This window comes from Panthera uncia, chromosome F1, assembly GCF_023721935.1.
Source record: "Panthera uncia isolate 11264 chromosome F1, Puncia_PCG_1.0, whole genome shotgun sequence".
NCBI lineage: Eukaryota > Metazoa > Chordata > Mammalia > Carnivora > Felidae > Panthera > Panthera uncia.
In genome coordinates, this window is record NC_064813.1 from 57783973 (window position 1) to 57799173 (window position 15201).

Here is a 15201-nt window from a genome sequence, read left to right on the forward strand (position 1 = left end):
TTTTTTTTTTTTTTTTTTTTTTTTTTTTTTTTTTTTTTTTTTTTTTTATTTAGTTTGAGAGAAAAGGAGAAAGAGAGAGGGGAGAAGGGGCAGAGATGGGGAGAGGGAGAGAGAATCCCAAGCAGGCTCTGTGCTATCAGAGCAGAGCCAGACGCGGGATTCGAACCCACAAATGGTGAGATTGTGACCTGAGCTGAAACCAAGAGTTAGACGCTTAGCCAAGTGAGCCACGCAGGCGCCCCTGTTTTCTGGAGTTTTAAAATGTGTGGTAATTGATGCCTACCTTCATTCAGAAATCTTTGAGCAGTTTTTTAAGTTTTTTTTGCAGTGCTACAGATATGCAGGCAGCTGGCCTAGGGCCATCGTTGGATGAGATTGGCAGAATATATGAAGTCTCAGAGCCAGTGCTGTACTTAACATTTCTTTGTAGTCTCAAGGGTCATAAAATCAGCCCCATTACCTGTCTGGCCTCATTCCTAATGAAGAGACTCCCCAGGATATAGGTGTGAGACAGCAGTTCATTGGCCGCGGTGACCTCACTTGTTTGGGAGTCTGCCTTAGTGTACCTCCACAGCATGCTTCCCTCAGTGTTAAGAAGGTGGCTTGGAAACGGATGTGGTGAAAAGAAGAAATTCATCACTACTGCACTGGTCAGGGCTCCTCAGACTTTGGTGAGAGTTCAGTTAGGAGAAGAGAATTACCTGTGTTGGCTTTTAAACTTACTTTCCGTTTATGGCCCCATTTACGTCAAGTTGCTTACTATTGGAGGAAAGGAAGAATGTAGGTTTATGCCTAGTACTGAAAGCAGACCTTAATGACACCTACCACCCTGATGTAGAATAGAGTATATTCCTTACTGAATCTTGTTTTCAAGTTGTACTTGAGGTAATAGTTAAGTGGGGAGCCCCCTGACACCCTTATTTGTGCCTTTAAATTTTTATTGCCCATGCACCTATAATTTAATAAGGCTGTATTTAATAAGGCTTCCTAGGCTGATTTATCTTTCCCAGCGCCAAGAAAATATGAGCCAAAAGAAAAGTCTGTGTAGACTTAGAGCCTGACAGCAAGGTGATTCTGCCTGTCTCTAGCTGGTTAAAGAGAGAAGGATAGTCTGGAGGGCACAGTGATGGGGAAGCTGGATCATCTTCCAGCTTCTCCTGTGCATATTATTATGACAGGAATTCCCAAGACATCAGGCACAGTTCTTGGGAGTTGGGGGACCCAATAAATGACACCCTGTTTTTCTCCACTTGTGCTCAGAACAAATTGAGAGACTCAGGAGTCAGGCATGTGGAGACCAAAGTATCACTATTACTTACTGGTAAAACTTTTTGGTGAACATGGCTTGGGTGTGCAGAAGTAATGGGTTTCCTAACTTTGTCGTGTGGAATAAGACAGACGTACCCAGCCGCAGACAGGGCTAGCTAACAGGGCTAGCTAGCCTCCCCAAGGGGGCGTCTCTATAAAACTTATAGCATGGAGCGGAGAGGATATGTGTTCCCTCTAGCAGGTCCCAAACAGAAAACAGGGATGGTGCAGAGCAAACTCACCAGCCACATGAATCCTCGGGAGGAGACGATGAAGGGAAATCAGGAATATTACTCAGGTAGGAGTCCTTCTCCGTGGAAGCAGGAAACCAAGGAAAAGTGGATACCCGCTTTTATTCCCCTCCCACTACCCAAGAACAGTCATTGCCCGAGGTTGGCACAGAAGCCCCTCTAGATCCAGTTTGAGGTTAGCCTTCATTAGCATGGCTAAGAGTTTGCTCTTGCGACACGTAGTGACATGCTAATGTTTTTCTTTCTCTTACAGGAGACAGATTTTGTTTGTTTTGATGGGGGAAGAGATGATTTTGACAATTACAACGTAGAAGAGCTTTTAGGATTTTTGGAATTGTACAATTCTGCACCTGGAGATTCTGAGAAAGCTACAGAAAAAACCGGGCTTGAGGACACACCTCTTGAAGTACTTGAGGAAAGCAACCTTGCACCTGAATCTGAACTTGAACCTGAACCAGTAGAACTTAACTCAGAGGAGAGAGAAAGTGTGTTCTCAGAAAACTCGAAGGAACTCAGGGAAAGATCTGCGGCTCAGAGGAACCACCCTCACTTAAACAGCCAAGCAGATCATGCTCAGGGAGACCAGCTTGCATTTGAACCTTTTGAGGAAATGCTACAAGATAAACTGAAAGTGCCGGAAAATGAAAACAACAAAACCAGCAATGGGTCTCAGCTCTCGAGTGAACAGGAGAAGATTGATGCTTATAAACTTTTGAAAAAAGAAATGACTCTGGACTTAAAAACCAAATTTGGCTCGACTGCCGATGCCCTTGTCTCTGATGATGAGACAACCAGACTTGTTACTTCATTAGAAGATGATTTTGATGAGGAGCTGGATACTGAGTATTACACAGTTGGCAAGGAAGATGAGGAGGATGAAGAAAACTTGGACGACCTGCCGTTACTGACCTTCACACACGCTGGGGAAGATGTGAAGGTCCCAGTGAAGTCTGGAGCTCAGAAATATCCAACAGATACAGAGCAGAATACAAAAGAAAAGGATAAGGTTGAGGTGACTCAGCCCCCTGGCATCAAAAACTATGATCAAAATATACTAACAACCTGGGAGGATACTGTCTTCTCCTTCACAGATGGTGACAGACAAACAGGCTTGGACATAGGGAGTTCTGACCCAGAGGAAGCAAGGGAGGGTGGTGACGCATTCATCCCAGATAGCAAATGGGGGAAACCACAATCAGCACCAGATTACGCCGACCCCCAAAAAGCAGAAGATGGGCTTTTGACTGTAGAGGCCCCTAAAACAAATAATGACAAAGACCCGGAAATTCACTTTACAGGAAACGGGAGGAAAGTTGAGGAATCCAAGAAGGGCCTGGCGCAGGCTGAGATGGGGCTGGAGGGGAAGGAGGAAGGCATGAAGGCACACGGTCCTACTCAAAGCAGTGACCTCGGCTCTTTGCCAGCTGCTGGAAAGAGTAAAGACATGTCGGAATCAGCTTTTGATAACAAAGAAAATGACCTAGAAGGAGCAGCTGTTCACACGTCAAAAGGAATGCTCCATGAAGAAAAGCCTGCAGAGCGGATTTTGGAGGGTGGCTCGGAGCGTGAAGCGGTACCCAAAGCTGCAGGGAGTCAAGTGACCGAGGAAGGGATGGAGCAAGAATCCGTGGGCATCGCACCAATGCCGGGGGGTAGTCCGCATAACGCATCCAAAGACAACGCGGGAGAAGTGCGCGCTTTAGTAAGTGCACCAAAACCGCACACGCTTTCACTGGAGCCTCCACACGAAGGATTTCAAGAGGAACAGCGTCTTAAGACTGACGGTCAGCCTAGGCCTTCCCCTCCAGATGAAGCTGATTTGCCAAGAGAACCGGAAGAAGAGGGTCCCACTGTGGGAAGAAATCTTTCCTGGCCACAAGGAAAAGAGGTGGCCCATGCACATGATAGGCAGATGGATGAGAAGTTACAGCTCTCCAAGGAAGTGGTCGAAGAGGACTCCTCAGGGGAAGAAATGGCTCCTTACAAGCCCACGGCGGGCACGCAGGAAGTGGAGACAAGAGGCCAGGTGGATAGCCTGGAAGGGCCAGGTTTCCATCCCGAGACACCAGAAGCAGAAGCTGATTACGTCCCTGAACAACTACTGGAGGATGAAAATGCTCTAAGTGCAAAACAGTCTAAAGAAAAAAGCCCTGAGATTCAAGGTGGGCGGTTAGATGTTCATCCTCAGGCCCCCGCAGGGGCCATGTTAGGCACTGTTAGTACTGATGCAGAAGCAGAAGGAAACAAAGAAGAAACTAGTAATGTCTTGGAAATTGAAAGAGAAAGTGGAACTTTGGGCAAAGGGGTGGACCCAGGGGGCAGGGAAGCGGGTGGTGGGGTGGTGGAAAAAGAAAGCCCTCTTGTGGGTAAGAGAGCACAGAGACCATCTGAAGGAAGTGACTCTCCTGACCAAAAAAATCAGACCCCAGAGTTAGGGGAAGTGTTTGAGAATCAAGATTCTGATCATTTTCAAGACAGCCCTGAGGAATACCTGAAGACCTCCGGGCCCGCTGAGCAGCCCCGGGTGGAAGGACTCTCCAGAGAGGACCAGGAGGACTTGGAGAGGGTGGCGGACACAGAGGGCCAGGGGTCTGCAGTTGAGGAGCACGACGGCGACCTGTGGCACTGGACTGCGCACAGGGCTGTGCAGCCGCCGCACGGGGACCGGGGGAACGACTTGCCTATCCTCAGCAGCTTCTTTAAAGACCAGCAGTCTCTGCGGCGGTTCCAGAAGTACTTCGACGTCCATGAGCTGGAAGCCATGTTCCACGAAATGTCATTAAAGCTGAAGTCCGCGCAGCGGGAGAGCCTGCCCTATAATGTGGAAAAAGTCCTGGACAAGGTCTTCCGTGCGTCTGAGTCCCAGATTCTGAGCATAGCAGAGAAGATGCTGGACGCTCGTGTGACCGAAAACCGAGAGCTGGGCACCAAGGAAAATAACATATTTGAAGAGGCGGCGGTCCTTGACGACGTTCAAGACCTGATCTATTTTGTGAGGTACAAACACTCCACCATGGAGGAGACCACGCCGCTGGCGACGGCTCCACCCACGGAGGAAGGCTGGGCTGGCGCCACGGAAGGTAAAGCGCCTGCCTGTGGCCTTGGGGAGTTGGGCTTGAGAGGCAGGTGGGGCGCAGAGTGGTTGGGGAAGTGCCTCCTGCCTTCCTGGTAAAGCTCTGTCCACAGTTTGCAGTGTGCCTAAAGGTGAGGGACAGCACTGTGACATCCACATGTCCCTTCCTGCTTTCTTTCTTTTAGGCTGGAGCGTGGGTCAGGATTTCTCATCCTGTTTTCCCCTTAGGACAGTTGAGACTGCTAGCATTTTTTTTCTTTTTATTAAAAAAATTTTATTTAAGTTTATTTATTTATTTTGAGAGACAGAGCAGGTGGGGGAGGGGCAGAGAGAGAGAGAGAGAGAGGGAGGGGGAGAGAGAGAGAGAGAGAGAGAATCCCAAGCGGGCTCCGCGCTGTCAGCATAGAGGCTGATGCGGGCCTTGAACTCACAGACTATTGAGTTCATGACGTGAGCCAAAATCAGGAATCAGGTGCTTAACCGATGGAGCCACCCAGGCACCCCGAGATTGCTAGCATTTTCAAAAGGAACCTTGACAAGCAGGTAAAGAGAAAGCTACAAACAAGAAAATGACGCCCCAAGTAAACCTGTTAAAAAAGTACAAGTTTCATGTAAATTATGAAAGGAATTTTTTTGGTAACTTAAGTAAATTCTTTTGTGTTGTTTTTTTAACTATGCCTTATGTGGGGCTTGAACTCACAGCACTGAGGTCAGGAGTTGCACTTTCTACCTACTGAGCCAGCCACGCACCCTGAGTAAATTCCTTTTTTTTTTTTTTTCTTAATATTTATTTTTGAGAGACAGAGTGCGAGAGTGAGCAGGGGAGGGGCAGAGAGAGCGAGGTGGACAGAGGATCTGAAGCAGGCTCTGTGCTGACAGCAGAGAGCCTGATGCGGGGCTCAAATTCACAAACCAGTGAGATCATAACCTGAGCCAAAGTCGGAGGCTTAACAGACTGAGCCACCTAGTCGCCCCCCCACTTTAAAAAAAAATTTTTTTTTTTTTTTAACATTTATTTATTTTTGAGGCAGAGAGAGAGCATGAACAGGGGAGGGTCAGAGAAAGAGAGAGACACAGAATCCGAAGCAGGCTCCAAGCTCCGAGCTGTCAGCACAGAGCCCGACGCAGGGCTCGAACCCACAGACCGCGAGGTCATGGCCTGAGCCGAAGTCGGATGCTTAACCGACTGAGCCATCCAGGCGCCCCGCTGCCCCCTTTTTTAAATTACAGTGTAGTTGAAACACAATGTTACATTAGTTTCCGGTGCACAGCGTAGTGACGGGGACAGGTCTGTGTGTTCTGCTGTAGCCACCATCTGGCAGCCTACAGGCCACTACAGGACCACTGGTTGTATTCCCCACCCTGTACCTTTCACCCCTGTAACTTACTCATTCCACAACCGGAAGCCTCCGAAAGGGCTTTCGCGTGAAGTAACTGCTCTCTGACCAAGGATGAGCTGGCATCACATTTCAGGTGATGCCTTGCCTGAGTTTCTTTATCCTCACCCCCCTCAGTTTTCATCTTTTGTGGGTGTCATGTTCTTTCTTGCCTCTTTGGAGCAGTCACTTAGGTTAGTGAACTTCTCCTGGGCCCTCGGATTCTTGCATTCAGATGAATTAACCAGGGACATGACCGGGATCCAGGGCTCTCTAACACAGCACTTGACATGTGGAAGCCTTTCAGTAAATATTGATTGAACGGACCCTGAGCCAGTCTCCTAACATAACCTGATTCCTAGTTCCACGCTTTTCAGCCTGAGGTATTTAAACTGTGGCATATGATAGCATACCAGGGGGACATAAAGCCACAGAATAAATGCTGTCTTCCCAGAGGGCCAGTTTTTCTTGAGAATTTGGAGAGGGGAACATTTTTGCATGTAATCAAAGCAGATCTATTTTCCATTAGAATGCAAAACTGATGAATTTTTAGGGTAAACTGTGATGCTTTAAAGAAATTCATCTTTTGTGTGGGTCACATTGGACTCTGCCTTAAGCCTCTTGGGGAAGGAAATGGGTTCTCACTCTTTTTGACAATTAGAGGTACTCTGAAAATATTTGAAAGCTATTTCAGTAAGCTGCCTTTGGTAACGCTAGCTCTGTGAAACAAACATGCTTGTGAATGAAAGAATTCGTGTTCTTTTTGTGTGGCATAGATATTTCCTATTTCTGCCCTTGACTGGAATTCTCTTCTGCACATTCACCTGGTTGGACATGTGTTGGGTTTGTCAAGGGGAGTTAGGGTTATTGAACCCCTTACCACAAATGGGTTTACTTATAAAATACTTCGGAATACGGGTTTCTTTGTAAATTGTAGTCATCTGTGAAGTGAGACAAAAACAACTGAAACTCTTATTTCCCCACTCAGTCGTGCTTCCTGGGATCCCGGCATGTGGAGGGAGGGCAGTGGGAAGGTGCCCAGGGGGTGACCGGGGAGGGAGAGCTGCCCAGTGGGAGAGGCCAAGTGGGGAGTATCGTCAAGGCTTTGCCAGCCCAGTGCATTCTTCTTCCCTGTAGGAATAGAGCCACCCCTTGAAGATAGTTTCCCACAAGATCACACAGAAGACCTTAGAGCACAGATTCCCAAAGAGCCCAGCCAGTTGGATCAACTTGGGACTGGTGACAAGGGTGGCTCAGAAGTGTCACAGAAGCCGAATACTGAGAAGGACATAGACCCAGGTAAAACTTGCAGATTTTTTCTACAAAGTAGAGGTGTGTCATAAACAAGAGCTTCTAGGACATTTGTTCTTTTTTTTTTTTTTTTTCCTTTTTTAATTATTTAGGTAATCTCTGCACCCAACGTGGGGCTCGAACTCATGACCCTGAGTCGCGTGCTCTACCAACTGAGCCAGCTAGGTGCCCCTGGACATTTGTTCCTAAAGGCAGGAAATCGAAGGGAGAATAATACAGGCATGAATGAGTGTTAAAAAACAAGAAACCCCAGAATAGAAAGAAAAGCAGTTGAGGCAGATGGATGGAGGTCAGCAGTAGGAAAAAGGCCAGAGACTATAACCAACCAAAATATCAATGTTTGGCTCTCATTACTCACGTAAATAATTTCAACCTAAACTATTATTCTTCAAAGGCCTTATGTTCTCAAACAGTAGTTTTCAACCAGACCAGCCGGCATCAGAAACTCTGGGGGTGGAGACCAGCAAGCTGTGTTTAACAAGCCCTCCAGGAAATTCTGATCAGATGAAAGTTTGAGAGGCACTGCTTTATTTATTTATTTTCTTCAGTGTATTTATTTTGAGGGAGAGCACAAGCGGGGAGGAGCAGAGAGAGAGAGAAGACAGAAAGTCTGAAGCAGGTTCCATGTTGACAGCAGAGAGCCCGTAACGGGGCTTGAACTCCTGAACTGTGAGATCATGATCTGAGCCAAAGTTGGAGGCTTAACTGACTGAGCCACCCAGGCGCCCCAAGAGCCACTGCTTTAAAACCCACAAATTCCTCTCCCCCTCTCCCGCCCCCAGTAGAATACAGTGTGGCTCAGGTCTTGTGTTAATTTGCTACCTGGACATGGCAAAAACCTTCTTAAAAACAGTGAAGGGGATATTTACGCCTGGGTGTCTGTACACCGTAGGGAGCAGTACAGAAACTTGTGCATCGTGTCGTGGTCCCGTGTGGCCTGACACCAGTGTGTCAGCATTAATCACAGAGCGCAGCAAACACTCAGTGGAGAGCAACTCACTTCATTTGGATTGAGGAGATGGTTTAAAAACAAGACGACAAGCCCAATAATGGCATCAACAGGTTGCCACTGCAGAAAGGCTAATTGTGTTATTTTGTGTGTCCGCTGTGGGGGGTGGTGTGTGTGGTACCATTACTGGTCCCTTGTCCTTCGAGGTTGTGGTCTGTAACCCGGGATAAAGCGCTACCCGTGAGACCTGGTAGCACCGTGTGGGCCTTCAGGAGAAGCCACGGCGTGGGCAGGAATTCTGTAATTGGGGAAGAAATGACCTGTCAGAGGCCTCCCGTGTTCCGAGGACGTTGCGTTCATGTATCATCCTCTCTAGTTCTAAAGTCTTTATCTCAAAAAGAGTCAAAAGAGTTTTTTCAGCTTGTTGAAAATGAGTCATACGCCACGATGTCTCGTTAACGCTCTTGCTCAGAAACTTTCAAGGCTAGGAAAACCTCTGCTTGCAGAATTAAAAACAGATTTTTTGCCCGGTCCTTCCGAGTTCTGCCACAGGATGACATGAGCTACGCTTACAGGCTCATCTTCCCAAATGTCCCTTCATGCATCTCAGCCGCCCTGACTGTGGACACTTCCCCAGGGGTCACAGTCATAGATCCATCGTGAATGGAGTCTCTGGGTGGGGAGAGAGTCCCCTCCTCCGCCCCTCACTAACCGCTTGCTGAGCTCCTAGCTGTATACAGAACGGGCCCAGTCTCAAGAAATTCAAACTGAGGTCACCTCCCCACCACCTCCTCTAGTGAAACCCTTTCAGGCTCAGCAGAGCTTCAGGCCAGCCCCCGCTCTGTAAGCAGTTCCCGTTAGCGTCTCTGGGCGTTTACCTTGTTCTCTTTTGTGTAGCTGTCATTCATCTGTGAGGGAGCAGTCACCTGCCAGGGGCCAGACACCGTGCTAAGCACGGGTGCAGTCCACCTGCGGGTCTGCAAGCTGACGCTTTTCTACTCAGCGGTTGCCTGAAGTTTCTAACACAATGCTTCACCGGCACTGAATGAACATCTGGTAAATGCAACTGTGTCCGTGTGGGAAAAAAAAACAAAAAACAACCCATAAGATTCTGCTTTTCTCAATTCCCATGACTAAATACTGTTCAGAGAGCAGTTGTTTTGCCGGAGACATGATGGGAGACCTGGTGAGGGGTAGGGTGTGTTGGAGATACGTTCATTTCATAATGGAAGGGCGTGATGGCTCGAATGGGTGTTCTGAATTTTGTTCTCTCTAGAATTCTTTAAGAGCGTAATTATATAAGTTATATACGTATTTATATAAGACCTATAGAAACTGTGTCTTTTTTTTTAGTAAATATGTTTTAATTTTATCTCAAGTTACCTCTACACCCAACTTGGGGCTCAAACTCATGACCCTGAGATCAAGAGCCACGTGCTCTACTGACTGAGCCAGCCAGGTGCCCCTATAAGTCTGTATACGTCTTTAAGAGAAGCCACTGACTCATACTCGGTGGGCACTCGATAAATATTTTAAACGAAGAGAAACAAGTCTTACTCTAAAGCATATTATAAAATATTAATTTTCACCCTCAATTTTAGGGATAATTCCAACAGAAAGCAGTCCTGTTGATGCTGTTGATGCAAAAAAGAAACTAGAAACAAATGCTGAAGAGCCAGCAAGTGTCTCACCTTTGGAAAATGCAATTCTTATAATATATTCATTCATAATTTATTTAACTAAGACGGTAAGTTCGACATACATAGCTTCTTCAGATAGAGTTATCGATTAATTATGGTTTTTGAGTTGATCTTGAGCATGAGGTCAAGAACTTAAAATTACTGCTGATCCTTTGACTTTAGCCTCTGAAACGGGCCACCTGTGTATAATTTGATGGGTTCTTAGCTCAGATCTGCGGTGTGTCAGAGCCGGGCATAGACAAACCTGTAAAACATGGCTCTTCCCCAGCAGGACCTTTTAGTCCAGCAGGGAGATAAAGACCTTCACTGGGGACATAATATGATATGGGCAGAGAGGATTTTCCCGATGGGAGAATGATGTGTTGGATACACTGATTTCGTTGTGGTGGGAGGATGGGCAGAGAAGGTCAGAAGTTTCGGCAGGAGCTGAAGGACAAATGGGAGTTTGATATGTGTTGCTGAGTAGACGGTGGAGAGGGAGGTAGCATGCGGTTCGACCCAGGAAATAACATGTTCAGAGAGATGGATGGTATTACAAAGAGAAGGCCTTTGGGGGAAGCCAGGGAAGCCTTTTTGGTGTTGAATAGTTGAGGGTGTGGTTGGAGGGCGTCTTTTGGAGGGAGATAGGGAGATCGGTAAAGGAAGTTGTGTGTTGTGACAGGTAGTGCTACGCTCTTTGGGATTGGGATCCTTGGAAGGTTTTAAGCGGAAAGGGATGTGGTTAGATTTGTGTCTTAGAAAGAGTCACTTATGGCAGAGTATTCAGATTTATCTTTCTTAGGGAGTCAGGATTCAAATGAGACATTTAATCTGCCTGGAAGCATATTTAAGCTTTTTAGGACTTAGCTCCCCCTTGTGGTATTTGTTGAAATTGGACATTTTTCGGTAAATTGTGGGAATGAGCAAGCTTTTCAGAAGCTGGAGGCCAAGTTGTCCTTGGACCTGTAAAGAAAAGTATCCTCCCCCATAAAACTATTTTTCCACTACGTTCTGTTATTTCAAGACTTGTGTAGGAAAGAGGATCCCCCCCCCCCCCCGCCCCGTTCCATAAAAATGCATGAGTTTTGAGCCAGGATTATCTGGTTTCAAATCCCAGATTCATCATTGAGAAGCTTCAGCAAATTACTGAGCTCCGTTTAGCTGTCCTACATCTTCCAAATGCTGATAATACCTACTGCAATTGTTGTAAGAATTAAATGACTTGATAACAAAGTGTTCAGTGCAGTGCCTGGCATTTGTAGGATCTCACCACCCTCTGCCTGCTTCTCATTTGGATGGTCAGAGGGAAGCATAAAAACACTGGATACCCAGGGAATTCAGGAGAAAGGCCACCGGGAAGAGTTTTTAGCTTTCTCCATGGTTGTGGTGGTTAGCAGCCCCCCAGGTAAAGGTGTGTATGACCTGTGCAGTTAGAATAATGACATTTTCAGTGATTAAGGCAGTTTCAGAATTCGAATTTTATCATCAGAATGAATCATTGTCACTTCAAAAATTTAACAGCCTCCAGATGTGGAAGGAGTTCTTTATTCATTTTGTTTGTGGATATGCACGGAGCCCCTTTCTAGGCCCACTTGGGGGCCACAGATGTGGTATAAAACAGGGTCTCTGCTTGGGGATGGTGGGAGAAGGCACAGACGGGAATGGCCAGGGAAAAGGGCACAATGTTACAAAGTAACGTGGACTTCAAAGGTGTTGTCAAGAAAGCATTTCGATGGCCCAGTATGTGCAGAGTGTTGTGCTAGGAATAGAAGATTCTGAGAGGTATAAAGCATGATTCTGATTTTGGAAAGGTTTAAGAAAAGGGCATATCAGGTATGTGAAAACTGAGAAAATGGAAAATATCTTGAAGCAGTTTTTGTGAAATATCAAGTAGTATAGATAATTCTTTGGTAAGGCTGGGGAGTACTGGGGTGCTGACTTGTTCAGGAAAACTGGACCAGAAGTCAGATTCATGGATCCACCATTGATGGAATCTTGGAGCTGGAAGGGACCTTCGGGGGCAGCTTGTCCAGCTTCACTAATTGCAGAAATGTCCTCTTAGTCACCTGGCAGGTAGTTAGGAGATCTGGGTGTCAACAGCTCCTTGTGTGAACAACCTAACCTTACAGGGCCATATGTGGCCCTGTTGGCTCACTCATTCTCTTATTGACTCTAGAGTTTCCTTGCGTGATTCCTTCTTGTAGAATCTAATTCTTCTTCTGTATAGTAACTCTGAATGTTTGAAGTGATGCTTTAATTTTTTAAGTGTTTTATCACGGAAAGTTTCAAACATACAAAAGCAGAAGTAATTGTAAAATGAATCCATGGCCTATTCCCAAGTTGACAGTAATTCCTTAATATCATCCAATATTTGGCACATTAAAAATCCCCTTTCCTACTTTTAAAAATTATTTTTGTTCAAATCAGGATCTTGCTGGGGTCCAGATATTATAGAAGGTTGCCATATGTCTTAAATCAACCTTAGTCAGATATAAATGACATGCGATAAAGGTTACCCATTTTAAGAATACAGCTCAGTGAGTTTTAACAAATGTATTCGCTCATGTTAAAACAATCATAACCAAGACATGGCACATTTCCTTCATTCAGAGGAGTTTCCTCATGTACCTTCTCAGTGTGTCTCCTTTACTGCTGGCTCCCGGCAACACTGAATTTCACTGTAGGTTCTGTTTGCCCGTTGGAGAATTATAAGTATAAAATGGACTCATACCTAGGAGTGAAACTGCCCTGCCACATGGTAAGTTTGTTTTAGCTGGAAAGGAGTGGCCAAACAATTCTCAAGAGTGACTGTCCAGTTTATACTTCCATAGCAATTTATGGGACTTCCATTTGGTCACGTATTTGCTAACATTTGATATTATCGGTCATAAATTTTAGACATTCTAGTAGATATGTCTTTGTGGGTTTTTAAAAAATTTTTTTGTTATTTTTTTATTTTGAGAGAGAGAAAAAATGCATGAGTGGGGAGGGGCAGAGAGGAGGAGATAGAATCCCACGTGGGGCTTTATCCCATGATGGGGAGATCATGACCTGAGCCAAAATCAAGAGTTGGACGCCTGACTGAGCCATCCAGGCGCCCTTCTTTGTGGGTTTTTTTTTTTTTTTTAAGTTTATTCATCTTTGAGAGATAGAGAGAGACAGAGCATGAGCGGGGAAGGGGCAGAGAGAGGAAGACGCAGAATCCGAAGCAGGCTCCAGGCTCTGAGCTGTCAGCACAGAGCCTGATGTGGGGTCGAACTCACGGAACCACAAGATCATGACCCGAGCCTAAGTCAGACACTCAACCGACTGAGCCACCCAGGCACCCCCCTTCTTTGTGGTTTTAATTGTATTTCTTGGTGATATATGATGAGTACTTTTTCACATGACCATGTTGTGTGTTCATGTGTGAAATAGCTTTTCAGATCTTTTGTCCCCCTTGTTAAAGTTTATTTATTTAAGTAATCTCTGCACTCAGTGTGGAGCTCAAACTCACAACCCGGAGATCAAGAGTCACATCTCTTCCAACTGAGCCAGCCAGGCACACCTCTTTTGCCCTTTCTTAAATTATTTTTTTTCCTCATAAATAGTAAGATCTAAGAGTTCTTCATGTATTTTGGTTATAACTTCTTTGTCAAATATATATTATGAATAATTTTTTCAGTCTATGGCTTGGCCTTTCAGTTTCTTAACGTTGCTTTTGAAGAGCAAATTTGTAATTTTGGTGAATACGATTTTATTAATTTTTACTTTTATGGTTAGTGCATTTTGTTTCCTGCCTGAGGAATCATAGGCCCTTCCAACGATGCAAATGTTTTCTCATACTTTCTTCTAGAAGTTTTATAGTTATGCCTTTCATGCTCAGGTTTCTGTTCTGTGTTGAGTTAATTTTTGTGAATGGTGTCAAGTTTCATATTTTTCTTCTATGGACATCAGTTGCTCCTGTGGCATTCTTTTCCCTTCTGATTACCTTGGCACTTGAGTAGAAATCAGCCGACCATATTTGTGTGTCCGTCTGCACTCTGTTCAATTGATCTGTATTTCTATCCTAAGATAACACACTTTTCTGATTGGTATAGCTTTATAGTAGGTCTCGGAATCGGCAGAATTGTTTTTGGCTATTTCAGTTCCTTTGCATTTCCATATAAATTTTAGAACCAACTTCCGGAGATTTTATTTGTTACTATGTTGAATCCGTAGATGTGTTTTGGAAGAATCGATATCAACAAATATTAAGGCAACTAATCCGTGAAGTAAGTTCATCTCCACATTTAGATCTTTTGTTTCTCAGCAGAATTTTGTAGGTCTCAGGTACAGGTTTCACACAGATTTTGTGTGCCTTTGTATTTTATGATTTTTGATGTAAAATTGTGTTTTTCTTACGTGTCATTTACCATTGTTTTGTGCTGATACATAGAAACACAACTGGTTTTGTATATTTGTATCTTCAAACCTTATTGAATTTATTAGTTCTAGGACCTTTTTTTGTAGATTTCATAGGATTCTCTGTGTAGATAGGTGATTATGTCATCTGTGAATAAACACCTTTCAGAAAAGTCAGGTTAATGAAACATAATTACCTTTAGTAAAATTCACTCTTGCTCTGGACAGTTTGATGAGTCTTCACATTATTTCTTTAGATTTTTTTGTTTCCCTCCTCTCTTGCCTTTCCTTCTGGGACTCCAATTACACGTAAGTTAGACCACTTCATGTAGTTCCACAGGTCACTGAGGCCCTGTTCTTTTCTGTTGTTTTCCAGCTTTCTAGGTCTTTGCTTCAGTTTAGGTATTCCTATTGCTGTCTTCATGGTCATTGATCTTTAAAAAAAATTTTTTTTTAATTTTTAAAGTTTATTAGTTTATTCTGAGAGAGAGAGAAAACACGAAAGGAGGGACAGAGAGAGAGAATCCTAAGCAGGCTCAGTGATTAAGCCTGACACGGGACTTGATCCCATGAGAGAGACCATGACCTGAGCCAAAACCAAGAAGAGTGACGCTCGACGGACTGAGCCAGCAGGTGCTGCCTCCTCATTCATCTTTCATAGTATCTAATCTGTGGTTCAGCCCATCAAGTGAATTTTTCATTTCTGGTAGTTTAATTTTCAGCTCTGAATGTTCTACTTGGTTCTGTTTATATCTTCCACCTTTTGTCAGTATGGCCAAGGTCAACTTCAAAATATTCTTTTCAAATTTTTTCAGAAAAAAATAAAGAAAGTTTTTCAAGCCAATTGTCATCTCTGTTGCAATTTCTTGTT

The 15201-nt window shown here is 44.8% G+C and overlaps 1 protein-coding gene across 5 annotated transcripts in view; it reads left to right on the forward strand.

Annotated features, from left to right (window-relative positions):
* Window positions 1–15201, forward strand: part of MIA3 (MIA SH3 domain ER export factor 3) — a 54794-nt gene that overhangs the window by 7846 nt on the left and 31747 nt on the right. For all 5 annotated transcript variants that reach the window (XM_049635227.1, XM_049635233.1, XM_049635228.1 and 2 more), the window contains exons 4-6: window positions 1813–4639; window positions 7146–7307; window positions 9870–10015. In XM_049635227.1, coding sequence (XP_049491184.1) covers window positions 1813–4639; window positions 7146–7307; window positions 9870–10015 — 3135 coding nt within the window. The remainder of the gene's footprint in view (window positions 1–1812; window positions 4640–7145; window positions 7308–9869; window positions 10016–15201) is intronic.